Source organism: Ranitomeya variabilis, chromosome 7 (assembly GCF_051348905.1).
Source record: "Ranitomeya variabilis isolate aRanVar5 chromosome 7, aRanVar5.hap1, whole genome shotgun sequence".
NCBI lineage: Eukaryota > Metazoa > Chordata > Amphibia > Anura > Dendrobatidae > Ranitomeya > Ranitomeya variabilis.
Genome location: NC_135238.1, coordinates 26,141,316 through 26,168,913, shown reverse-complemented (window position 1 = coordinate 26,168,913; position 27,598 = coordinate 26,141,316). Strand labels below are relative to the sequence as shown.

Sequence of the window (27,598 nt, the reverse complement as noted above, 5' to 3'; positions counted from 1 at the left end):
CATCTTGTCCCGCAAAAAAAAAGCCGCCATACAGCATCATCAGCAGAAAAATAAAAAAGTTATAGCTCTCAGAATAAAGCGATGCAAAAACAATTATTTTTTTATATAAAATAGTTTTTATTGTGTAAAAGCGCCAAAACATAAAAAAATTACATAAATGAAGTATCGCTGTAATCGTACTGACCCGAAGAATAAAACTGCTTTATCCTTTTTACCAAACACGGAAGGGTATAAACGCCCCCCCTAAAAGAATTTCAGGAATTGCTGGTTTTTGTTCATTCCGCCTCCCAAAAATCGGAATAAAAAGCGATCAAAAAATATCATGTACCCGAAAATGGTACCAGTAAAAACGTCAACTCGTCCTGCAAAAAACAAGATCTCACATGACTCTGTGGACCAAAATATGGAAAAATTATAGCTCTCAAAATGTGGTGATGCTAAAACTATTTTTTGCAATAAAAAGCGTCTTTTAGTGTGTGATGGCTGCCAACCATAAAAATCCGCCCAAAAAACGCTATAAAAGTAAATCAAATCCCCCTTCATCACCCCCTTAGTTAGGGAAATAATAAAATTTTAAAAAATATATTTATTTCCATTTTCCCGTTAGGCTACTTTCACACTAGCGTCGGTACGGGGCCGTCGCGCTGCGTCGGCCCGACATACCGACGCATACTGTGCAAGCGCCGCACAACGGGGGCAGCGGATGCTGTTTTTCCACGCATCCGCTGCCCCATTGTGAGGTGCGGGGAGCTGGGGGCGGAGTTCCAGCCGCGCATGCGCGGTCGGAAATGGTGGACCGTCGGCACAAAAAAAGTTACATGTAACGTTTGTTGCTGCCGGCGGTCTGCCACAACACGACGCAACCGTCGCACGACGCTTGCGACGTGTGTCAATACGTCGCTAATGTTAGTCTATGGGGAAAAAACGCATCCTGCAGATGACTTTGCAGGATGCGTTTTTTCGCCAAAACGACGCATTGCGACGTATGCAAAAAAACGCTAGTGTGAAAGTAGCGCTAGGGTTAGGACTAGGGTTAGGGTTGGGGTTAGGGTTTCAGTTAGAATTGGGGAGTTTTCACTGTTTAGGCACATCAGGGGCTCTCCAAACGCGACATGGCGTCCGATCTCAACGCGTTTGTTTGCGTTAAAAACGCATGCGTTTTTATAGAAAAAAAACAGAACACACTGAAAAGTCACCCACCACCATCAAGGTGATAAAGGGATCCTAACCCTACCCCTAAACTCATCCCTAACCGTTTAATGAACATTTTCTGACAGTCATAGTGCCACGTATTTCAGTGCCACGTATTTCAGTGCCACGATATTTCAGTGCCATGTCTTTCAGTGCCACGATATTTCAGTGCCACGATATTTCAGTGCCACATATTTAAGTGCCACGATATTTCAGTGCCACGTATTTAAGTGCCACGATATTTCAGTGAAATACGTGGCACTGAAATATCGTGGCATTTACGTGAAATACGTGGCACTTAAATACGTGGCACTTAAATACGTGGCACTTAAATACGTGGCACTTAAATACGTGGCACTTAAATACGTGGCACTTAAATACGTGGCACTTAAATACGTGGCACTTAAATACGTGGCACTTAAATACGTGGCACTTATATACGTGGCTACTGAAATATCGTGGCATTTACGTGAAATACGTGGCACTTATATACGTGGCCACTGAAATATCGTGGCACTTATATACGTATATAAACGTATTTCAGTGCCACGTATTTCAGTGCCACGTATTTCAGGTTAGGGTAGGGTTAGGGTTTTTTTGTTTTTTCTTGTGTTTTTCTATAAAAACGCATGCGTTTTACCGCGTTTACATGCGTTTTTTCACACATGCGTTTTTTAAAAAAACGCATGCAGATAAAAACGCAAGTGTGAAACCAGCCTTACCCTTGGGAAAATAAAAACATGGGGGCTAAAATATAATTTTCGTGGAAAAAAATATATTTTTTATTTTCGCGGCTCTGCGTTATAAACTGTAGTGAAGCACTTGGGGGTTCAAAGTTCTCACAACACATCTAGATAAGTTCCGTGGGGGGTCTAGTTTCCAATATGGGGTCACTTGTGGGGGGTTTCTACTGTTTAGGTACATCAGGGGCTCTGCAAATGCAACATGACACCTGCAGACCAATCCATCTAAGTCTGCATTTCAAACGGCGCTCCTTCCCTTCCGAGCTCTGCCGTGCGCCCAAACAGTGGTTCCCCCCCATATATGGGGTATCAGCGTACTCAGGACAAATTGGACAACAACTTTTGTTGTCAAATTTCTCCTGTTACCCTTGGGAAAATAAAAATGTGGGGGCTAAAATATAATTTTCGTGGAAAAAAAATATATTTTTTATTTTCACGGCTCTGCGTGATAAACTGTAGTGAAACACTTGTTGGTTCAAAGTTCTCACAACACATCTAGATAAGTTCCGTGGGGGGTCTAGTTTCCAATATGGGGTCACTTGTGGGGGTTTCCACTGTTTAGGCACGTCAGGGGCTCTCTAAACACGACATGGGTTCCGATCTCAATTCCAGCCAATTTTGCATTGAAAAGTCAAACGGCGCTCCTTCCCTTCCGAGCTCTGCCATGCGCCCAAACAGTGGTTTATCCCCATATATGAAGTATCAGCGTACTCAGGACAAATTGCACAACAACTTTTGGGGTCCAATTTATCCTGCTACCCTTGGGAAAATAAAAAATTTTGGGCAAAAAGATCATTTTTTGTGAAAATTAATATTAATTTTTTTTTACGGCTCTACATTATAAACTTCTGTGAAGCACTTGGAGGTTCAAAGTGCTCACCACACATCTAGATTAGTTCCTTAGAGGGTCTACTTTCCAAAATGGTGTCACTTGTGGGGGTTTCCACTGTTTAGGCACGTCAGGGGCTCTCCAAACACGACATGGGTTCCGATCTCAATTCCAGCCAATTTTGCATTGAAAAGTCAAATGGCGCTCCTTCCCTTCTGAGCTCTGCCATGTGCCCAATCAATGGTTTACCCCAACATGTGGGGTATCGGCGTACTCAGGACAAATTGTACAACAACTTTTTTGGTCCAATTTCTCCTGTTACCCTTGGTAAAATAAAACAAATTGGATCTGAAGTAAAAATTTTGTGAAAAAAAAGTTAAATGTTCAATTTTTTTTAAACATTCCAAAAATTCCTGTGAAGCACCTGAAGGGTTAATAAACTTTTTGAATGTGGTTTTGAGTACCTTGAGGGGTGCAGTTTGTAGAATGGTGTCACTTTTGGGCATTTTCTGTCATATAGACCCCTCAAAGTCACTTCAAGTGTGAGGTGGTCCGTAAAAAAAATGGTTTTGCAAATTTTGTTGCAAAAATGAGAAATCGCTGGTCAACTTTTAACCCTTATAACTCCCTAACAAAAAAAAATTATGTTTCCAAAATTGTGCTGATGTAAAGCAGACATGTGGGAAATGTTGTTTATTAACTATATTATGTGATATAACTCTCTAATTTAAGGGCATAAAAAGGAAAAATTTGAAAATTGCTAAATTTTCATAATTTTCGACAAATTTCTGTTTTTTTCACAAATAAATGCAAGTCATATCGAAGAAGTTTTACCACTATCATAAAGTACAATATGTCACGAGAAAATAATCTCAGAATCACCAGGATCCGTTGAAGCGTTTCAGAGTTATGACCTCATAAAGTGACAGTGGTCAGAATTGTAAAAATTGGCCGTGTCACTTAGGTGAAAACAGGCTTTGGGGTGAAGGGGTTAATGGAGCTGAGAAATAAGGGTATTGCACACCCCGGCGTCTTAAAATCACCAGGGTCTCAGCTACTGGGGGTAGTTCAGACCCTGGAGAACATGATCAGGGATGGTTTTTACGGGCCCTTGTCAAGTGATAACGGCGATAGCAAATTAAAAAGTCAGATTGAAAATTAATTTCTCTTTTACCTAATATGATCTAGCATATCAGAGAAGAGAGAAAAGGAGTCCCCCGTGCCCTTCCAGTACCTCCGCCATCCCTGGGAACTCCTGATCTGTCCTTTTCATCCTCTGCCAGGAAAAAAATGTCAGGCGCAAGAGCACGCGCCCGTCGGGATCTGCTGGCAACAATAGGAAATTTTTCTTATCGGTTCCTTTTGATCACTGTGATAAACCCTGTCACAATGATTAAAATAAAAAAAAATAAAAAAAAAAAAGTAAATCAAATCCCCCTTTGTCACCCCTTCAGTTAGAAAAATAATTATAAAGTAATTTTTTAAAAAAAATTTCCATTCTTTGCAGTTAAGGTTGGAGTTAAAATTGGGGTTTTTCAAAAGGGAAAAAAAATGATGGCGATATGATTGTTAGTGTTTAGCGCATGTACTCGCAACTCAAGTGTGCAGCGAGTGCTCAGGTATGCACGGAATATCTCGGATCCCCACATGTTTTTTTTGGGGGTGTCTAACAGCCATGAAACATGCAGGGCAGAGATTCGAGCACCCACAATCTTTGGTGCATACCCGAGCACCTGCTGCAAACTGGAGTAGCAAACACTTGCGCTTTACACTAATTGCAATGTATTCAGTATGACAATCCAATGTTATGTTCTGTCTTACCTGTGGGTTCAAAATGCTCACTATACCCCTGCATAAAATCCTTGAGGGGTGTGGTTTCCAAAATGGGGTCACTTGTGGGTGATGTTCACTGTTAACGCACATCAGGGGCTCTCCAAACCCGACATGGCGGCTGCTCTCAATTCCAGACAAATTTGCATTCAAATAGTCAAACGGCGCTCCTTCCCTTCCGAGCCCTGCCGTTCACCCAAACTGTAGATTTTCCTCACATATGGGGTATTGGCGTACTCAGGAGAGATCGCACAACAAATTTAGTGGTTCTTTTTCTCTTGTTACCGTTGTAAAAATAAAAAAATTTGGGGCTAAAGTCAATTTTTGGTGAAAAAAAGTTAAGTTAATTTTTTTTCTTCCATGTTGCTTCAGATCTCGTGAAGCAACGCAAGTGTTAATAAACTTCTTGAATGTGGTTTTGAGCATTTTGAGGCGTGCAGATTTTATAATGGTGTCACTTTTGGGTACGTTCTGATATATTGACCCCTCAAAGTCACTTGAAATGTGAGGTGGTCCCTTAAAAAAAAAAAATTGGTTTTGTTAATTTTGTTGGAAAAATGATAATTCGCTGGTCAACTTTTAACCCTGGTAACTTCCTAACAAAAAAAAAATATGTTTCCAAAATTCTGCTGATCTAAAATAGACATGTGGGAAATTTATAATAGTTATTTATTAACTATTTTCTATTACATATCTTTCTGATTTAAGGGCATAAAATGAAAAGTTTTAAAATTGCTAAATTTTCACTTTTTTTTTGCCAAATTTCAGTTTTTTTTCATAAATAAACGCAAGTCGTATCAAAGAAATTTTATCTCTATCATGAAATACAATATGTCACGAAAAAAAAAATAGTTTCAGAATCAGTGGGATCCGTTGAAGCATTCCGGAGTTATAACCAGATAAAGTGACAGTGGTCAGAATTGTAAAAATTGGTCATTAAGGTCAAAATTGGCTCGGTCACTAAGGGGTTAAGGCATCTCATTCATTTTATTTTGTTTTTTTAAATACCGCTATAAATGTATTCTGGCCCCAAATGGTACGAGTGGTATATGACTATATGTCATTCACCGAACACTGGTGTCTGTCGTGTTCCTGTCCTGGACCGGTCATCAGGGGAATGTAGTGTTCTAGAAAGGGTTTGTGAAGTTCACACTTTGCATATAGTGTCAGGTTTTGTTCTGCAGCTGCCAGGTGTTCAGTGAATCGGATGACAGCCGCCTGCCATATTGTCACGTGCGCTGTCAATTCGTAAGCGACATTTTAGCGCTCGCATGCTGAGACCCATAATCACAATGTGACAGCCAGCGTGGATGCACTTCCTGATAGAAATTTGACTTCTTAACCCCTTGCCGTTATCGAAAAAGATAAGAAAAGACACTTCTGTCGGACTTGTAATGTTACATGTATTCTTTCAAATGAGTTGCTGTCCATGTAAATCATGGTCGGATCACGTCTACCAGAGAGGGAGATGTTCTCGGAGAGCAGAGGAACCTACTCTATGATGTATATAGATACTAGTAGGGCCTACGATCCAGAGGTGATCAGAATTAGAAAAATATGACTGCTTTCTTTTGGAAACAGCGCCACGCCTGTCCGCAGATCGTGTCAGGTATTGCAGCTCAGTTCCATTAAAGTGAACTTTTTTGTGGGACGAGTTGTGCTTTTGAATGACGCCAGCTATTTTATCGTGTGATGTACTGGAAAGCGGGGAGAAAAAATTCAAGCGCGCCAACATATTGAAAAAAATGCAATTCCACAATTTTTTTTTTATTTTTTTTATTTAATATTGTTCATGATATGGTAAAAATTACACATCAATATGGTTCTCCAGTTCAGTACAATTACAGCGATACCAAGCATGTATGGAATAAAAAAAAAAGTGGGAAAAAAATTACAGTTTATAATTAAGGTTGCCCGTATTGCCATTTTCCGAGATCCCCCCACCCCGAGAAAATGTGAATCCTTTTTTGGGGTAGAAACAATGTTTTGATCACCTCTTATTATTTCATTTTTATATGCTGTTTTGGCAGCCGGAAAAAAAAAAAACGCAGTTTTGGAGATTCGATTTTTTTTCTCATTACAATAGCATTTGATTACATTCATTTTATTATTTTTGATATATATATTTTGATAGATTGGCTATTCACGGATGTGACGTCACCATATATGTGTATTTTAAAAAAAAAATAATAATTTATTTTTATGTTTTTAATTGGGGGGGGGGGGGAAGGGTGTGATTTATTTATTTATTTATTTTTTCCACACATGTTGTGTGAAAGACATTTAATAAATATATGTAAATATATGTTTATAAAATAAAAATTTTTAGTGTTTTTTTTCATACATATGTGTGTGTTTTGAAAAAAAAAAATATATATATATACTTATAAAATGTAATGTATATATTGAACCTGAGATTGCACGATTGCTTGCGATATCAATACAGTATTGCTGTGCATAGCAAAGATCACAGTCAACTACGTATGCTAGACTTCATAAGAATACCGTCTTGACAGGCGCGGGAGTTTTCAGCAGACCCCCAGTTTTCATGGCGATCCATTAATCGCATCATGGGGTGCCAATGGGCAATTAGAACAGCGCCACCACCGGGACCGTGTGCTTTAAATGCTAGCTCTTAGCGGCAGATGATGGCTGAATAGCACAGCCATCATCTGCCAGCAAAAAGCTGATAAATGTACGTCACATGTCGGTAAGGGGTTAAAATGGCCCCAAAAGTCAGATTCATGATAGGTAAACACTAATGTGTCAGTATCACAGAAAAGTGCTTAAAGGTTTATCCAGTTCCTCTCGCCTCCGCATCAGGAGGCGCTGACGAGCTGCCGGCAAATATCGGTAGGTCTCGCGCACCTTTCCTATTAATTGGAGACCTGGCAAGTATCCGGCAGCGACGCTCTGACTGAGGACTGCGATCTTATAACTTTGGAGATATTAGCGTTAAACATCTCCGGGGTTTGTTTCTGTAATACGGAGGCTGATGTTTGACTGTAAGGAAAGTATAGCAGCGGGGCAGCCGTCCCCTTCCTGAGCGGCGATTGAAATCCATTTAGTTTCAGCATAAATTCACCATATTAGCCTGAAAAGACGGGCAGCCCTCACAATAGGATCCATCTCACAGACAGGCGCCATAATACATATTTAGATTAGAACAAGCTAATGTATGCTAATTCCCTGCTCGGCGATGAGGTTTGTTCTCCCGGTTTCGCCAGCAGAAGTAGTGAGATTCTGCTTTCTATATATAGAGCCCTTTATCTGGACAATGAGATGCGTTAATCATAATGAATGCCCTCATTTTATGCCGGAGCGTAATTCATTTTTTAATTCCGTTTATTCCAGCTAGCATTGTTTTTCCCTCTGTTCAATATCAGCCAGCATTGCCCTCCGAAATCTCTAATTATGTTTTTTTTTCAAGAGGTGTACAACTCTCTCAAGCACATGAGCCTGGTACTATGACGCCTCACCGGGCACAGGAATTCACCAGCAGCATGTCTTTGTCAGCCGTGTGCTCACTTTCTTCAATCGTACCCCCTGTGCTGTGTATTAGTTTAATTAATTTGTAGAACACAAACTTCTTTCATTCTAATATAGCCCGGAGTAGGATGAGCCGTTTACTTATTCTTGATCGTTTGTTTTTTATCTATTTCTCTATCAGCAAAGACGATCTTACAAACTTTTTGGGTGTTTAAACAGGGTGCTGCTTCCTTGTTAATAAAGTCCTGTGATCACAGCAGCCTCTGCACTGGTTCAAGCTAGCAGGCTCTTTTACTTTCTCCTTTCTGATAGTGATAAGCCTAAAGTATTATTATTACCTTGTCCAGACAGGAAACTACATGCTGTTAAATTTGATTGTAGAGGAAGCTTGACCGCTAAATAGTCATGTGACACAGCAGTCTTGGTAGTGATTCAAAGTAAGCAGGTTCTTGACTTTCTCCTTGCTAATAGAAAATTTGCTAAAACAATATATATTTCAAGGCAAGTAATTGCATGTTCTTGTGTAGGAAGAGTTTGCAAGAGAAAGTCCCTGTGATCACAGCAGCATTGGTATTGATCCAAAGAAGCAGTTTCTTTACTTTCTCTTTGCTTATGGAGGTCCTTTAATCACAGCAGCATTGGCACTGATACAAAAAAGCAGTTTCTTTACTTTCTCTTTGCTAATGGAAGTCCTGTGATCACAGCAGCATTGGCACTGATCCAAAGAAGCAGCTTCTTTACTTTCTCTTTGCTAATGGAAGACCCGTGATCACAGCAGCATTGACACTGATCCAAAGAAGCAGTTTCTTTACTTTCTCTTTGCTTATGGAAGTCCTTTAATCACAGCAGCATTGGCACTGATACAAAAAAGCAGTTTCTTTACTTTCTCTTTGCTAATGGAAGACCCGTGATCACAGCAGCATTGACACTGATCCAAAGAAGCAGTTTCTTTACTTTCTCTTTGCTTATGGAAGTCCTTTAATCACAGCAGCATTGGCACTGATACAAAAAAGCAGTTTCTTTACTTTCTCTTTGCTAATGGAAGTCCTGTGATCACAGCAGCATTGGCACTGATCCAAAGAAGCAGCTTCTTTACTTTCTCTTTGCTAATGGAAGTCCCGTGATCACAGCAGCATTGACACTGATCCAAAGAAGCAGTTTCTTTACTTTCTCTTTGCTTATGGAAGTCCTTTAATCACAGCAGCATTGGCACTGATACAAAAAAGCAGTTTCTTTACTTTCTCTTTGCTAATGGAAGTCCTGTGATCACAGCAGCATTGGCACTGATCCAAAGAAGCAGCTTCTTTTCTTTCTTTGCAAATAGAGTAATGGCCGAAATAACATGATATCTTTTCCAGGCAGTGAATTACAAATTCGTCTGTTTTTTTCTGTAGGAAAAGCATGCCAACTAAGAAAGTCCTGGGATCACAGCAGCCTTGGCTCTGAGTCAAGCAAGCAGCTAATATGAGCTAGCAAGCGCACAGACCAGGACCAGGCTACAGCTCCACGGCATCTGTAACATGGCGGACTATTATAATTATTTCCTATTAGATAAATATTAAGGTCAGCTTTGTGGCACGTGCTGTTAAACGGATTGTCTGGTGATAAGAAGTTATCACCTATCCATGGAATAGGTGAAAGCTTATAGATAGGTGCGGGTCTGTCTGCTCAGACCGCCAACGATCAGCAGAATAGGACACTTTTATCCCAATTAGTCTGGGGCGGCAGTGCTTATCCTCGACCAGCAAACCCATTCATTCTCTGGGGTTTTTAGGAAAAAGCAGTGTCCCATAGAATATGGAGTGAGCGGCGGCCGACCATGATCACTACTGCTGCACTGTGACGTGTATAAAGGTGCCGATCGATGGGGGTCGCAGGACTGGGGACCCTACCGATCTGATCTAAATGTTGCCTCGTGGAGAGGTAATGGCTTCTCACCAGACATCCCTTTTAAGCTTTGATGGAAAAGGCATTGCAGATGAGGGATCTGGGACAACTTTAAGAGTTGTGTTTCCCTCGATTGCCATAGTTATAAATGACAGAGGCCACATGACTAATGTTTTATTGCTTGGTGGGAGTTGGTAGCAATGGATCTGTGCTTCCAGGGACTGGTGTGAGCTTTTATTAGCATTACTATGTTGTGGAAGCAGTGGGCTGCAATCTACAATGTTCATTTCTCCACTGCTGGAAGAAGTGTGTGGGGGAGGACGGGTTGATTGATGCAGGTTTCTACGCTTACCCTTAAATTACCTGTTCTAAAAGCAGTGTAATTTAATGGCAAAAACTTAATAATGTCAAAACTTTGCTCCAGGAACCCAACAGAATAGGATTGGTGATACATGTATGATTGCTGGGGGTGCAACCATTGGGATCACAAGAGTGAGGGCCCAAAGTTCTGTGTGACTGGAGTGGTAGTGAGCAGAGTACTTACTCTGGATCCCTATTTCAGGAACCATGGGGGTCTCAACAGCCAGACCCCCATTAATCATCTTTTATTTTTCATCTATCTTTATTTGACAACCCAAGTAAAGTTCACAAGATTTTGGGACCTCTCATGTCCTAGTGTGTTAGCCATTTTCTTGCAGAAGTGCCAGGGGTGACTGCCCACTTTGGGACCCTGAAAAGGTGGGATGTTGTGTTGCACATCTTTTACATTGGTCATTGCCAGTAGAGGATGAAGCATTTGTGACGGCTCGTGCATGTAGGTGAGTACCCTCTGTGCAATATGGTCTGTCATCTGGTCTCAGAACTTGTAATATGTGGTTCTGACCTAGTACAAGTTTACGTATTGCTGTGGCCACCCCGGTGACATCGGGGCAGCAACTATAATGATTCTTGCCATCATTTTTTTTTCTCCCTCTTAGAGATCCAACCATCACCGGAAGATCTACAGGAGGTGGAACTACTAAACAAAGCTCTACAGAAGGCCTTAAAAGTTAGAGAAACCAGCAAGACAGACTCCCCCAGTAATAAAGCCCCAGCACCTTCTTCTTGCCCGGTGACTGAAGAAAGGCCCCTTAAAGCTTTAATTAAAGTTACACAGAAAGCATCCAAGTCCGCGACATACCGTCTGAACCCTCCATACAAAACTGTCCCTGACAGTAGAAGGGGCCCTAGGCCCGGGCAAAGAACATCAAGCAACAAATCGGCACAACTAAGACCTTCGAAGCCACCAATCCCTAAAAAAAGCAATGGTGGTGAAGGCAAGCAACCTGGGATGAAGGCGAGCCCCACCCGAGCGTGCAGTGCATTAAAACCTGTGTCTCCGCCAACCACCCTTTCATGTCCGGAGTCCTTGCAACCAAAAAAACCTTCTACATTGAAAGAAAAGGGGTGAGATTGATCTCATTTGTTATATATATATAATTATCATGTGCCTGGGCAAAGTCTTTCCTATTAACCGTTAACTTTTTTTGTGATCACTGCCCATAATAATCTTTATTTTTATATAGCGCTAACATATTCCGCAGCGCTTTACAGGTTGCACACATTATCATCGCTGTCCCCGTTGGGGCTCACAATCTAAATTCCCTGTCAGTATGTCTTTGGAATGTGGGAGGAAACCGGAGAACCTGGAGGAAACCCACACAAACACAGAGAGAACATACACACTCTTTGCCGATGTTGTCCTTGGTGGGGTTTGAACCCAGGACTTCAGCGCTGCAAGGCTGCTGTGCTAACCACTGTGCCACCGTGCTGCCACCGTGCTGCCCATGTATGAACCCAGCTTTTTAATGGTTGGTTTAAGAATTTTGCTATTTTTGTGTCCCAATAGATCAAGCCTAAGACTGCCAGCAGAATATCAGCGGGCGTACATGAGACGGACGAGGTGAGATAAGTCTGTATACTGTACAAGAAGGGGGACTGCACAGTGACTGATAGAAAAGGCATTGATCTTTTTTATATAATGATTTTTTGCTTCTTTTTTTCTACACTACATTTCCAGTTGTCGAAGATGCTCCATTGAAGTGAGGGAAATTTATCACATTCACAAGGGAAAAGTGTCAGTCATCTAACATTCACAATAGGTGATGTCACAGCTCACCTCCTCCTGTGCAATGACTGATAACCTCTCTATATACAGTAGACAACGCAGGATCCACCATTCACAATAGGTGATGTCATAGCTCACCTCCTTCTGTACAATGACTGATAACCCCTCTATATACAGTAGACAACGCAGGATCCACCATTCACAATAGGTGATGTCACAGCTCACCTCCTCCTCCTGTACAATGACTGATAACACCTCTATATACAGTAGATAATACAGGATCCACCATTCACAATAGATGATGTCACAGCTCACCTCCTCCTCCTGTACAATGACTGATAACACCTCTATATACAGCAAATAAAGCAGGATCCACCATTCACAATAAGTCACAGCTCACCTCCTCATCTTCCTGTAGAATAACTGATAACACTTCGCCGCCAACGCCGGAGAATCCTCGCAGAGTGCCGTGCACACACTGTGAGGATTCCCAAGTCTGCAGTCACAGAGTGACTGGAGACTTTCATGATAAGCCCGAGCAACCCCTTTAAATTCTGACATGCTTTTGCTGAGTCAGAATGGATTGTATTTATTTTAGTTATCTGTAATAGTTGCAGGTTCAGTTCTTCATATTTCTCACATCACGTACGTAGCGCACATTTCACATTTTCGGATTCCATTACAAGAAATGCAATAAAGCTTTTTACGTGCAGTGTAATAAGAGGCGGTGAGGAAATTGGGTTTGGCGATTCCATACTGAGATAACCATACTGTTTTCCTGTGTTTTATAGATTATGGGAGAAGTTCTTTGCCATTCAAGACCACCTTCCTGGCTCCAGACCCTCATTTATTCAGAAGCTGCAAACAACTGTATCCTGTTCCTGCCGGGTGACGTAAAAGCCCCGTCCAGTGGTCCTTAGAGAATAGGCCATTGTACCGTGCTCTGCGCTTCTGCTCCTAGAGGCTTATCCCATGCCTCGTCCTGCACTCCCAGCTGCCAGACCTGTATTCTGAGTGACATCCGTGCAGCAGTACAGATCTATGTAAGGAATGGGGCGACTGTGCGTCTGTGAATCCCATTATATTCCTTTATGCTAATGTCTGCACGCCTCTTCCCAGGGCGCCTCAGCACAGGTTAAATGCTGTTCTCTCTCCATATGACTGTGCATGGAAATCTGCGATTTGCTGACTTATATCTATATTTCTTTTCACAAATTGATATTGGTACAACACAGTTCATAACAAATTAATATATGTTAATAGACATATTTATTTTCCTGTATTATAACAGGTGAATACACACCTTACTCTGTTCAGCTGAGTACGTGTATTTTGGGCTTAAAATAAATTTTCTCACTCTGATCTCCCACCTAGAGACAGAGCACAGTGTGGAGTTGTCATCCTGATCTCCCACCTAGAGACTGAGAGCACAGTGTGGAGTTGTGTCACTCTGATCTCCCACCTAGAAACTGAGAGCACAGTGTGAAGTTCTGTCACTGTGATCTTCCACCTAGAGACTGAGAGTAGAGTGTGGAGTTGTGTCACTCTTGATTTCCCGCCTACGCACTGAGAGCACAGTGTGGAGTTTTGTCACTCTGATCTCCCACCTAGAGACTGAGAGCACAGTGTGGAGTTTTCACTCTGATCTCCCTCCTAAAGACTGAGAGCACAGTGTGGAATTGTCACTCTGATCTCTCATCTAGAGGCTGAGAGCACAGTGTGGAGTTGTAACTCTGATCTCCCACCTAGAGACTGAGAGCACAGTGTGGAGTTTTGTCACTCTGATCTCCCACCTAGAGACTGAGAGCACAGTGTGGAATTGTGTCACTCTGATCTCCCACCTAGGGACTGAGAGCACAGTGTGGAGTTGTGTCACTCTGATCTCCCACCTAGAAACTGAGAGCACAGTGTGGAGTTTTGTCACTCTGATCTCCCACCTAGAGACTGAGAGCACAGTGTGGAGTTTTCACTCTGATCTCCCTCCTAGAGACTGAGAGCACAGTGTGGAGTTGTCACTCTGATCTCCCTCCTAGAGACTGAGAGCACAGTGTGGAGTTGTCACTCTGATCTCCCTCCTAGAGACTGAGAGCATAGTGTGGAGTTGTCACTCTGATCTCCCACCTAGAGACTGAGAGCACAGTGTAGAGCTGTGTCACTCTGATCTCCCACCTAGAGACTGTGAGAGCACAGTGTGGAGTTGTCACTCTGATCTCCCACCTAGAGACTGAGAGCACAGTGAGGAGTTGTCACTCTGATCTCCCACCTAGAGACTGAGAGCACAGTGTGGAGTTGTCACTCTGATCTCCCACCTAGAGACTGAGAGCGCAGTGTGGACTCGACACTACTGTACCCTCTCGTGTCTACAAGGCAGACCACAGGGGATAGGCTAACCCCCTAACACAAGAGTGTTTGGGGCTCCCCAGCAGACGGTCCTTGCCACCAATGCCCGATGGAAAAGATGGATCCGTTGCCTATCAACCAGTCTGCGCCCACAACATCTGATGTCCATCTCCTTTTACCTGTCTGCAAAGAAGTATTGGGGATCTTTAGGATAGGTATATCCAGATCAGGTGTGACAGTGAAGGGGGCTCCAATTATAAAAACAAGAAAAATAAAGGGCTTGCAGAAGGTCCTAGTTTTTCCCAGTTCATGGTCTGTTTGACCCCTGACGAAAGCCATTTTATTTCTCCCCCCTAGACCTGCTGCAGCCTCCGCCCTGCCCTGGTACTATTCGGTAGCATCTCTTAAAAAAGGTCGCTTCTGGCTTTAACCTGGGCTTTCTCCACTGGCCGGTCTTCTGGCTGTTTCTCGCCGCACCATCCTCAGCCTATCTAGGCGCTCCTTGTATTCTATCTTGCGGGAGCGCTGCACGCATTTTCTGACGCCGCCTTTTTCAAATTCTGCCCGGCTCCTTCATTTAGTCTTCGGTTCGTACTCTACTGCCACAGCTACCACGAACTCTGCCCCTCACTGCCTGGCTCCGCTGTACCACCTCCGCCATCAGCGACCACAGGATCCAGGGTCTGCCACAGGGGGCAGCTGTATATCCCCAGCATAGCTACCTTTGGACATTTCTCTTCCCCTATGCTTAACCACAAGGAGTCTTCCCATCCTCCTCTTATTATCCTGCACTTTGAAAGTTTTCCCTTTAACACAAGGTTTCCTTCTGGTCAGACCTCTTCCCTCTGCCTGGATTGCAGCCCATCGACCATGCTATCTTCGCAGGAGCTCCCCACCCCGAGTGGGCTGCAGCTCTCTCTCAATCATTCGATGACCTAACCAAAGTATCCCAATCTTGCCACCACCACGGGGGTCCTGTCCACTTCCATGGACGTTTTGGACCTCGGGGTTTCCCAACCCAAACAAGGTAGATTACGCAGGAGTTGCAAAAAGTGCTCCCACACTAGCTCATCATGTAGTTCTCCGTCCCCCTCAACATCCTCCAGGATTCCATCTCGCTCCCCTTCCTCCGGCGATCCAGGAGTCAGACTCCCCATTCTGAGTCAGATTCGATCTGATCTCCGAAGAAATCTCAAAACTGCTTGACATGATGTAGTCTGATTCTAGCTGTTAATGAGACCCTTAATGTAAAGGACGTAGAGTCCTCACCCTCTGAGCAGACCGTATCCTTCAGAAAGATGAAGCACCTTTCCTGGGTTTTCAGAGACGAAAAGGAGGTTTTGTATCCATTTTTGACCAACGTGCTACAGAAATGAGTAAAGTCTCACTCGGTGGATCCCCCGGTCTCCTGGCTCTCCATTAACACAATCCTCCCCCTTTCAGATGATGCCTCGCTAAAGGAGCTCTCCGACAGGCACACCAAGGCCCTCGCCAAATTGGCCTTAGAGGCTGCAGATTAAGCCCTCTGCCTGTTCTGTTCCGCAACGTGAGACTCCACACCCCTCGCTAATGAATTCTGTCGGGCGCTTCCTCTTTCGAAAGAGCGGACCAGATTGGTCACGCAGGGAAGTATGTCATGTCGGCTTCCCTCGGCGCAGTCTCCTGCTCAGCCGATTTTTTTTTTTTTTTTTTTCTTCGAAAGGTGGTCCATTCTGCCATACTTTAAGCCTGTCTTATAAGGGACAGAGCGTATCCACTCAGGGTCACGGCTCGATTCCCTGGGATCATACAACTTTCCTGTTGCATGTGGATATGAGTGTGATGGGCAGGTATCTTGCACCTGTCCTTGTCAGACACAGAAGTGGAAGCGTGCATCATTGGCAGATATTTTGCATTTGTGCAATTTATTAAATGCGGATAAAAGTACAGTCAGCAGGTATCCTGCATCCGCTAGAATAGGACTCCTGCACGGGACCTGCCAATGATGCGTCCATGCCTCATCGGTAGGACCTGATGTTTGTGCGTCCTGGCCAGTGTGTGCAGACGTGATGTCGTGAGTGGCACTCACCTCCCTTTTAATCCCATGGAAAACTTGACTGTAAGTGTGTATTCACACACTAAGATCAAAAAGCATTTTTTTTTGGTCATAGTTGCCACTAGTCCTAGCAATAAATCGCCATTTGAGTAAACCCCAATTCGTCCACATGCGGAGGTCTGACTGACCATGGCGATGCTTCATGTCTTCTCAATGGCTCATTTTAGCAACACTTGATGAAAATCACTTATCCTACATCGGTGCACCTCCTCCCCCCAAAAAAAAAATTTAAAAAATCAATCGATAATCCTATCTAATTACATGTAATGATTTCTTTTCTCATTAATTATTGAATTGTGACATCTTCCGTTTCTTCTTAATCTCTTCTACTTCATCACTTCTGAAATCTCCGCACGTATTACCGCTCCACCGTTTTACAATATTAAACTTTCATGTTGTGATCCTTAATTACCAGTCAGTTTGATCCTGATGCTCCTAAGCGAAGCCTTTTCGAGATCGAGGAAGAGACCGTGCGCTGGGAGAGAGAGGTCAGGAGCTGGCAGCAGAGAGCAGACGCTGCCGGTAACTGGCAAGCATCAGGTGAGGAACCGCGACCACCGTGATCCCCACTGCACCACCCCCAATCAGGTGCCGGGGAAAATCTGTGACCATGGAACGCATGTCTTGTCAGTTACACCATAACGAGCATTCAGGCCTGTGGACAGTTGCTTCCCTATATATATATATATATATATATATATATATATATATATATATATATATATATATATATATATATATATATATATATATATATATATATATATATATACACACACACTCACTGGCCACTTTATTAGGTACACCTGTCCAACTTCTTGTTAACACTTAATTTCTAATCAGCCAATCACATGGCGGCAACTCAGTGCATTTAGGCATGCAGACATGGTCAAGACAATCTCCTGCAGTTCAAACCGAGCATCAGTATGGGGAAGAAAGGTGATTTGAGTGCCTTTGAACGTGGCATGGTTGTTGGTGCCAGAAGGGCTGGTCTGAGTATTTCAGAAACTGCTGATCTACTGGGATTTTCACGCACAACCATCTCTAGGGTTTACAGAGAATGGTCCGAAAAAGAAAAAAAATCCAGTGAGCGGCAGTTCTGTGGGTGGAAATGCCTTGTTGATGCCAGAGGTCAGAGGAGAATGGGCAGACTGGTTCGAGCTGATAGAAAGGCAACAGTGACTCAAATCGCCACCCGTTACAACCAAGGTAGGCCTAAGAGCATCTCTGAACGCACAGTGCGTCGAACTTTGAGGCAGATGGGCTACAGCAGCAGAAGACCACACCGGGTAACACTCCTTTCAGCTAAGAACAGGAAACTGAGGCTACAATTTGTACAAGCTCATCGAAATTGGACAGTAGAAGATTGGAAAAACGTTGCTTGGTCTGATGAGTCTCGATTTCTGCTGCGACATTCGGATGGTAGGGTCAGAATTTGGCGTAAACAACATGAAAGCATGGATCCATCCTGCCTTGTATGGAGCATCTTTGGGATGTGCAGCCGACAAATCTGCGGCAACTGTGTGATGCCATCATGTCAATATGGACCAAAATCTCTGAGGAATGCTTCCAGCACCTTGTGGAATCTATGCCACGAAGAATTGAGGCAGTTCTGAAGGCAAAAGGGGTCCAACCCGTTACTAGCATGGTGTACCTAATAAAGTGGCCGGTGAGTGTATATATATATATATATATATATATATATATATATATATATATATATATATATATATATATATTTATATTTATATTTATATATATATATATATATATATATATTTATATATATATATATTTATATATATAATATATGTCCCTCCTCACATTTAAAGGTCCATGGAAAAAATGGCACTATAATAATAAATAATATGTATGTATGTGTGTGTATGCATATATGTGTGTGTGTGTGTATATATATATTACATACATTTGTATATATGTACATACTTATATGTATGAACAGTATGTAATATATACATGTGCTGCATATATTAGTGTACACGTGTATTATTTTACAACCCCTACTCTTTATGGGTTCATATCAGGAGAAGCATGAGAGGCAATCCTCTTATTGTGTGCGGCACACCGGCTCTGTTCTGTATGGCGGCATTATGTGACTCACGTCAGGCAGCGAGAGTGTTCTGGATAGAAACAGGCATGTTAATAGGAGATAGACCCCCACGGTGGCTTGTATTATGGGCCGGCTATAAATACATATTGCCGTGCGATAAATTTGTTTCACCTAATTAACCTGTGCTCATTATTTGACATTGGGCGAACAGGAGCCATTCGTCTTCATGTGTGTTTAACATCTAATCCCGTCCGTATTGTTAGACTGAGGCCGATGCTCGATGAGATGACTGATCGTAGTGTGAAAGTGCCCACATTACTGATCTAACATAATCAATTAGTAGATTCCGATCTGGGGTCATCACCAGGGCTTAATTACAATGGTTAACATTCTTATTTTTCTATGTTGTGCTGTTTCTCTATTATTCCTACCGGAAATGAAGAACTGGGTGTTACCATTTTCTGATTGCTTGAAGTGTGACCGCTGGAACACATCCCCCCCCCCCCCTTGAGATCTCATGATTGGAACCCCCAAAAATGAGCTCTGCAGCCCCGTGCTGAATGTAGCAGAGGTGCCTATGTTCTACCTCCCTTCCAGTCCCCTTAGGTAGGGTTCTAGCCCGGTTCCATAGCTCCGATCTCTGCTTCACTGGAGGGTCCCAACGATTAGAACTTGGCGATTAGCAAGTTGCTATTTTGATAATATCCCTTTAAGTAGGTACAAAGTTCTGTGATACAGTAATTTATTTGTATTATTAAAGGTTTGGGGAGTTTTTTGCCATATTTTAATAAATTGCAATTTTCCAGCTGCCTGTAGCCACCACTAGAGGGAGCTGATTCACTTGCTGCATACTGATATATATATATATTTTGCATACAGAAAACTCCTGAGCTCCCTCTAGAGGCAGCTGGAGGTAGCACAACATTTCTCATTTGATTAAGGCAGATACAGGGAATTTTGAGCTCTGTATCTGGAAAAATAAATCTCTGACTACTGTAAATAAATTTAAAAAATATATAGATATATATAACAACAAGGCGCTCAACCACAGAGTAGATACTTCCAATATGACACACACAGACGACATCCTTCCGTTTGGCATACTATCAAGAGTGATGGCATTCCAGATGAAGGTTTGCGTCGTGAATGAAGAATCGAGGCGTCTCCACAGATCAGGAAGCAGAGTCTGCTAATTATATTGACATTTGTGGGGAGGACTGACATTTCTCCGCTCTCTAAGGTCCGGCGCGCTGCCAGAATCGCCGCTCTCTGCTGCTTTTGGAAGCTCTACAAGAAGAAGTGGCCAAATACCAATGGGAGCTGCAGAACCTCCAGCTGGGTAAGTGACGGCACATTATCACACCAGGCAGTGTAGAGCGCCGCGTCCGGAGGCTTTGAAGTCACTATCCATCATTTGGATTACAGGAGGTCGCCATCTGCTTCATATAAATCCCAGTGTGCCCGGAAAGCTGAGTGCAGAATTACACCAGAATATTCTGTAGAACATCTTCCACCGTGCAGTGTGACTACTGTAATAATTGGTCTCAACCAACATGTTATTTCTGGAAGATTCATTAAACACAGCCACCGACGATCGTTAATGAAAACTAGTACACTGCATCTGTCCGTGCCCCTTATAGTGTTAAAATGAGGAGGCCAGGCACAGCAGTACCTACCGGACAGACAGTGGCCCACATTAATAAAAAAAAAATAGCCTAATTTGCACTAAAAAAAATCTTTATTTTCAACTCCGCCACTCCATATTTCTCAAATGTCGCACCTATTCCCATCTCCAAGATCCTATCCCAGTATGTAGTAGGTGTAATAATAAGAATATTAGCCAATACCTCCAATTAGACATGTAGTATAGTTCTTCTGATTTGCTGTGTCGCTTACCCCATGTGCAGGGCATTGCAGTAGCTTAGGTATCCATGGTTACAGCCACTTATATAGTGAAAATTAGTTAGTTCTTAGTGGTCATAACCATGGCTACCTAAGCTACTGCAATGCCCTGCACATGAGACAAGCGACATGGCGAATTAGAAGAACTATACGACAATGTAAAGCGCCATGGAATAAATGGCGCTATAATAATAAATAATAATAATATCTAACTGGCCCTACGCCAGTTTTCGGGCATTAAAAAGCCACACAAGCAGTACCTGCATAACAGTTTACAACTATGTAATGGTTTTGATACTTTTTTTAATAGGAACCTGTCACTTGATTCACACTGCCCAAATTCCTGCAGTATGAATCCGATCCTGGCTACACGATTGCAGCCTGGAATATTTTTCTATGAAATGCTCCAGTGTTTTCAGACACAGTTATGGTTTGGAGTGGAGGCCAGGTACCAGACTAGTCAGTCCGGGCCTTCCTGCAACACCAGAGGGGGACTGACGGGTCTACCCAGCAGGTCCGGGAAAGTTGATCTAAACACTGGAACGTTTCATAGAAAAATAGATCTGTCTGCAATTGTGCATCCAGTTTTTTGATTCATGCTGCCTGTGGTTTGGGAGACCATGTGTCAAGTGACTTAGGGGCTAAGTGTGAGGAGACAATACGACACATTTACTCCAAGAATAACTGAAAATTAGTATGATGGTGAGTGGCAGAGATTTGGGGCTCCTGGGCCCGGATGTAAGACCTGTCTCAGGGTTTCCTTACATCACTTACTATTTCCAGTTCCACTGTCATCTAAAGTGTCAGATGGTCTTTTGAGAGTTTGAGTATCTTATAACCAATGTCTAACCCACCTCCCACCAGTCGGGAACTGAAAGTCGTACATGAAAAGCTAGGATATATTCAGTGATGGTGGGTAGTGTGGTCAATCTTGGCCAGATGCAAGATGTCAACAGTTTGACCCCCTTGGAATTGTGTCTACTTTTTCTTATTACCACCACTTACTGTACCAATAGTACCAAATCCAGAAGGAGAATAGATGGTAAGAGCCACCTATGGATTCAGTGTCCACCAGGACGCGGCCGATCTGGTTGATCATCTCTTCCCATAGGTCTGTAGATATGGAGCCTCCTTGCTGATGGCCATCCATAGAGAACACACTATAAAATCAGTGAAAGTTGCAGAATGTTTCTGCCTGATATTGTGTGAAATCCGTTACTGGGATCTACATGACAGAATTCATTCTTATTGATGATAGAGAATAACCTTTTTCCTCGCCCCATTCCCAAATTCTGTATCTCCTCCAGTAAATGATGCCATTGCAGCTATACAGCTGGTGGGATATGATGACGGCTGCACAGAACATAAAGTATATTCTTAATACCGGCCGAATATATAATTCCAGGAAAGCGAGACAAGCAATGATGTGACCAGTGCTCGGTATTGGCCCTTAATAACCTTGTTTTATAGCTTCTCGTCAGCCGCCATATTTCTCAGGATTGTAATAAAACCATTAACCTTTAATGACAGCCATGAACTATGGGGATCCAGAAACGGACTCTGTGTAATGCCATGTTCATTTCTGTCTTTATTTCATGAGCCAAAGCCGCTCAGATCTGTTATGGCTCATCTCTGCCAAAAACATATTTCTTTATCGCTTCATTGCGGGACACAGGTAACTATGCTGTGTCCCCCAATGAAGGCTCCAAGAAAGACATTTTACTGTAAGTACCAAAAATTCCTCTATTTTGCTCTCTTACCTCTATAACCTACAGCCAGAAGAGTAAGGGGCAGGATCTGACTACAAAAGCTTTGTTTGTGGTCTGTAACCATGGAAACACATAGGTTTGCAAATGATCTGTAGACAGAAAAGTAGAAGATTTGCAATTAGTAATTTAAATGGATTCCAAAAGTCTAAAGGAATGTATAATTGGTGGAGAAAGGTTGTACTTGATGGACCTAGGTAACTATGTAAAATTCTAGCAACCTGATGTTAAAAAGACACGATATGTGATCAATGTTATGCGTAGATCTCAGTATTTTCTGCCATTACTCTTCTCTTCCCATTATTCATGTAATTCTGTGTTTTGCTTCCCTGTATAGTGGCTGAAGAGTATAGACATTGGGCAGAAAAGCTTTCTATCAATACGAGGTGTCTGGAGTCCGTAGGCTGCCCCTTTGGGTACATCAGGTCTCCCCCTGTACTCGTATATCATCATCCCAGCGAGCTTTGTGAGCTGAGCCGCAGCCGGCTGAGAGTGCGGGAGCTGCAGCAGAAGATTCAGTTACAAAAGGTAATTAGTGGAGTTTATTCCATCCGGCTGTCATATTTCAGGGGATATCGGTGATGTGGTGCTGCTTATCTCCTCTGTCTCTTTTTTTTTTTTTTTTTTTTTTTTTTTATACGGACATTTCTGGAATTTTCTAGAAGTGGGATCTTTTTTTTTTTTTTCTTTCAAAATATCCCACATTCACCTGCATCCTATAGATCTGGGATCCCCAACTTTTCTTACAATAGTAACACAACCCCAATCCCATACCATCTCTTCTGTAGAGTCTTTTAGCGACCAAGCGAACTTGAGACACCTCTTTGGCTCTCTCGCATGCCCCGACACCTCCTTGGCTCTCTCGCGTGCCCCCCACACCTCCTTGGCTCTCTCGCGTGCCCCCCACACCTCTTTGGCTCTCTCGCGTGCCCCCCACACCTCTTTGGCTCTCTCGCGTGCCCCCCACACCTCTTTGGCTCTCTCGCTTGCCCCCCACACCTTTTTGGCACTCTCGCTTGCCCCCAACACCTTTTTGGCTCTCTCGCGTGCCCCCCACACCTCTTTGTGTCTCTCGCGCGCCCCCCACACCTCTTTGGCTCTCTCGCTTGCCCCCCACACCTCTTTGGCACTCTCGCTTGCCCCCCACACCTTTTTGGCTCTCTCGCGTGCCCCCCACACCTCTTTGGCTCTCTCGCGTGCCCCCCACACCTCTTTGGCTCTCTCGCGTGCCCCCCACACCTCTTTGGCTCTCTCGCGTGCCCCCCACACCTCTTTGGCTCTCTCGCGTGCCCCCCACACCTCTTTGGCTCTCTCGCGTGCCCCCCACACCTCTTTGGCTCTCTCGCGTGCCCCCCACACCTCTTTGGCTCTCTCGCGTGCCCCCCACACCTCTTTGGCTCTCTCGCGTGCCCCCCACACCTCTTTGGCTCTCTCGCGTGCCCCCCACACCTCTTTGCCTCTCTCGCGTGCCCCCCACACCTCTTTGGCTCTCTCGCGTGCCCCCCACACCTCTTTGGCTCTCTCGCGTGCCCCCCACACCTCTTTGGCTCTCTTGCGTGCCCCCCACACCTCTTTGGCTCTCTCGTGTGCCCCCCACACCTCTTTGGCTCTCTCGCGTGCCCCCCACACCTCTTTGGCTCTCTCGCATGCCCCCCACACCTCTTTGGCTCTCTCGCGTGCCCCCACACCTCTTTGGCTCTCTCGCGTGCCCCCCACACCTCTTTGGCTCTCTCGCGTGCCCCCCACACCTCTTTGGCTCTCTCGCGTGCCCCCCACACCTCTTTGGCTCTCTCGCGTGCCCCCCACACCTCTTTGGCTCTCTCGCGTGCCCCCCACACCTCTTTGGCTCTCTCGCGTGCACCCCACACCTCTTTGGCTCTTTCGCGTGCACCCCACACCTCTTTGGGTCTCTCGTTTTCCCCACACACCTCTTTGGCTCTCTCGCGTGCCCCCACACCTCTTTGGCTCTCTCGCGTGCCCCCCACACCTCTTTGGCTCTCTCGCGTGCCCCCCACACCTCTTTGGCTCTCTCGCGTGCCCCCCACACCTCTTTGGCTCTCTCGCGTGCCCCCCACACCTCTTTGGCTCTCTCGCGTGCCCCCCACACCTCTTTGGCTCTCTCGCGTGCACCCCACACCTCTTTGGCTCTTTCGCGTGCACCCCACACCTCTTTGGGTCTCTCGTTTTCCCCACACACCTCTTTGTGTGTCCTTCTACCTCTTTCTCTGTCTCCCAATATTCCTGTCTCCCTCTATTCCCAATCACCATCTTCCTCCTCATCTATATATCCATTTCTCTCTCTCATCTCACCTCCGTTGTTATCTTGCTTCTCCCTCCTTCATCTGTTCCTCCTCTTCTGGGCCTGCATGTGATTACCCTGCCTCTTTATGATTACTTTGTTTTTTTCTCATTTGTTGATTATCTTCTTCCCGAGCCCCCAGCGTCCTTGGATCCACTTTGCCCACATTAATAGCGTCTAATTGCTGCTGTGCTACCTTCACCCTGTAAATGAGCCATTAGTGTAAAGCTGTGATCTCTCCCAGGTGTTCAGTGAGGAGCTGCTTGCCGAAGCACAATCCTGGAGCGAGAGCGCCCCTACCTCCTGCCTGCCGTTCAGGGCGATCTACACCCAGCTGTGTGAGGGGGGAGACACGTTCCCGGTACTGGTGCAAGACTATAGCTAACGCCCGGCCAGAATAAAACACATCTGTCAAATACCAGTGATCATGTCCACTTTTTTTTTTTTTTTTTAACCCTCCCACCCAGTAGTCAATGGTAAAATATCTCCTGTTTGCTCCCATTTATCTGAATCGGATGTAATATGTGTGTTTTATTATATATATGTCAATTACTTTTTTAATAAATATGAATTTAGAAAGATCACTGCTGTCATTTTCTACATTTGCTTCCCTAACATCAGTATGTAAGTATATACAATCGGTAGATTTGTCACAGGAACAGGCCTTCGATTTGACTGGTACATGAAACAAAACCATGGAGTCATCCAACATCTGCTCTTGTATATCTACAATAAGGTGCACTCTTTCTGTTCAGGATGGTTGGAAAGCTGGGTGAGTACACAATTGCAATAGAAATGTCTCAAATCTCACACTGTCTGTTTGTTAAATATACATTTTCCATATATTTAATTATTTATTCAGGACTTCTTACCAGATGCGATGCTCCAAAGAAAATATCACGATAATTCAAAATGTAATGGCTTATTTGTATTGTCCTCAAAAAGAATCATTGCAGCAAAATACAAAATATGTGAATTAGTCCCATGATTAGCTCATTAATTTGATTGCGGTTTATTCATTCATCTTTCTCTGGATCCTGCGTAGAAGTTTTATCCGCTGCTTTTCCATGAGTGTCCGTCCAAGTTGCAGTAGGTCGCAGAAGCGTGTCAGCTACTTATCCACTAGTGTCATTTCCAGGATATAGTAGGCTCCAGGAGCACATGTCAGCTGAGCATAGAGACCCCCAAATGGCGAGAGTGAAGAGTGACCAGCTCCCCCTCTTCCCGAGTGTCCTGTATCAAGGCATAAGTCTCACATAACACCTGTTCTGTCCATTCATGGATGTCCATATGATGTACATCCACCCATGCTAAGTGTGCAAGAATAAATGTCCTGTCAGCAAATATGCCCAGTACAGAGTTGAGAGTAAAAAATTAATAACCATAATTAATATTTAAGTCTCACTCTCTTTTCTCTTGCCCTCTCTTTTTTTTTTTTCCTCTCTTCCTTGCTCGCTCACCCACAGTTTTCCTTACCCACCTGCCCTTTCGCTTGTTTTCCATCTCTTGCTCATTAGCCCGCCTTCTCATTTGGTCTGCTTCTCTCCTTATTGACTTGTTATACTTTTCACACTCTCGTGCTCTCCTTCTGGAGCAAGCTCTCTTGCTCTCCTTCTGGAGCAAGCTCTCTTGCTCTCCTTCTGGATCGAGCTCATGCTCTCTTTCTGGAGCGAGCTCTCTTGCTCTCCTGGAGCGAGCTCTCATGCTCTCCTTCTGGAACGAGCTCTCTTGCTCTCCTGGAGCGAGCTCTCTTGCTCTCCTGGAGCGAGCTCTCTTGCTCTCCTGGAGCGAGCTCTCTTGCTCTCCTTCTGGAGCGAGCTCTCTTGCTCTCCTTCTGGAGCGAGCTCTCATGCTCTCCTTCTGGAGCGAGCTTTCTTGCTATCCTTCTGGAGCGAGCTTTCTTGCTATCCTTCTGGAGCGAGCTCTCTTGCTCTCCTTCTGGAGCGAGCTCTGTTGCTTTCTTTCTGGAATGAGCTCTCTTGCGCATCTTCTCAAAGGAGCTGACTTTGCTCATGATTGCTCACTCACCTTGCACTCGGTTGCTCTCCTTCTTGCTCATGTTCGCTGTTCATTCCCTCACTGTCCTCTCTTCCATGCTTTTGATATATTTGCTCGCTTTCCTTGCTTGCTTGCTTGCTTTTCTCACTCTTATGCGTTCTTTCTTTTACATTTTGATCTCTTTTACCAGGCTGATTTCTGGGAGCAGATGGTTAATAGTGCTCTGGAGTCTGCGGTACTAAGGTTGTTGCTCGATCAATACTGAACTAATCATGAGAGAAGACAACCAGGATATTTTCTGTCTGCACCAACTATGTACTCAGGATGAACCAAAATGGATTTTGTTGTTTACACACTGGAGCTGTCTGGTCCTTGTGTAACAGCGGTGCTGTCTAATGAGACGAGCTCTCACAATCGCCACTCGCGATAATCTGTTTCTCTGTAGCAGGAAGATCTTCATTTTTTTTTTCTAACAGACCTCTAAATTTTGTTGTGAGAGCTGCAGCATGGCGCTCTGTAGGCTGAATCTCCTGAGTAAGTTTCCTCTTATGCTGTCCGCCCATACACATCAGGCTAATGTCGGCCAAACCTGCCCATATCGATGAATTTGGCCCATACTCTTATGTGTATGGGGGGCCCAGACAATTGATTGTCGAGGAGTTAAGAGGGTTTGATTTGGAACTGCTGATCTTCTTGCTCTCTAGAAATAAGACGGCACCAGGCATGTTTCGCAGGAGCTTTTTCATAGGGAACACAAGAGCGCTGTACCGAATGAACGCTACTTTGTATGACCGAGAGTAGGACCCGTGTGAGGCCTAAAAGTCATGATACTGCCCTCCTGATCTCAACATCATCCCGTCTGCCGGGATAACATGATGACACAGAAGGTTGTGCACAAGCGACATCCACAGAAGATATGTGGTTAGTTCTCCAAGATGTTTGGAACAACCTCTGCCAAAAACTGTGTGTAAGTGACAAGTGTACAGAGAAGAATTGATGCTGTTTTGAAGGCAAAGGGTGATCACCTATTATTGATGTGATTTAGATTTCT

The 27,598-nt window shown here is 43.9% G+C and overlaps 1 protein-coding gene across 1 annotated transcript in view; it reads left to right on the top strand.

The window, feature by feature from the left end:
* Positions 1-25,130, top strand: part of TEDC2 (tubulin epsilon and delta complex 2) — a 29,549-nt gene extending 4,419 nt beyond the window's left edge. The window contains exons 5-11 of the mRNA XM_077274658.1: positions 10,947-11,415; positions 11,858-11,911; positions 12,868-12,946; positions 16,931-17,051; positions 19,823-19,921; positions 22,588-22,778; positions 24,794-25,130. Of these exons, the coding sequence (XP_077130773.1) occupies positions 10,947-11,415; positions 11,858-11,911; positions 12,868-12,946; positions 16,931-17,051; positions 19,823-19,921; positions 22,588-22,778; positions 24,794-24,934 (1,154 nt within the window). The 3' untranslated portion in view covers positions 24,935-25,130. The remainder of the gene's footprint in view (positions 1-10,946; positions 11,416-11,857; positions 11,912-12,867; positions 12,947-16,930; positions 17,052-19,822; positions 19,922-22,587; positions 22,779-24,793) is intronic.
* Positions 25,131-27,598: the final 2,468 nt, after the last annotated feature.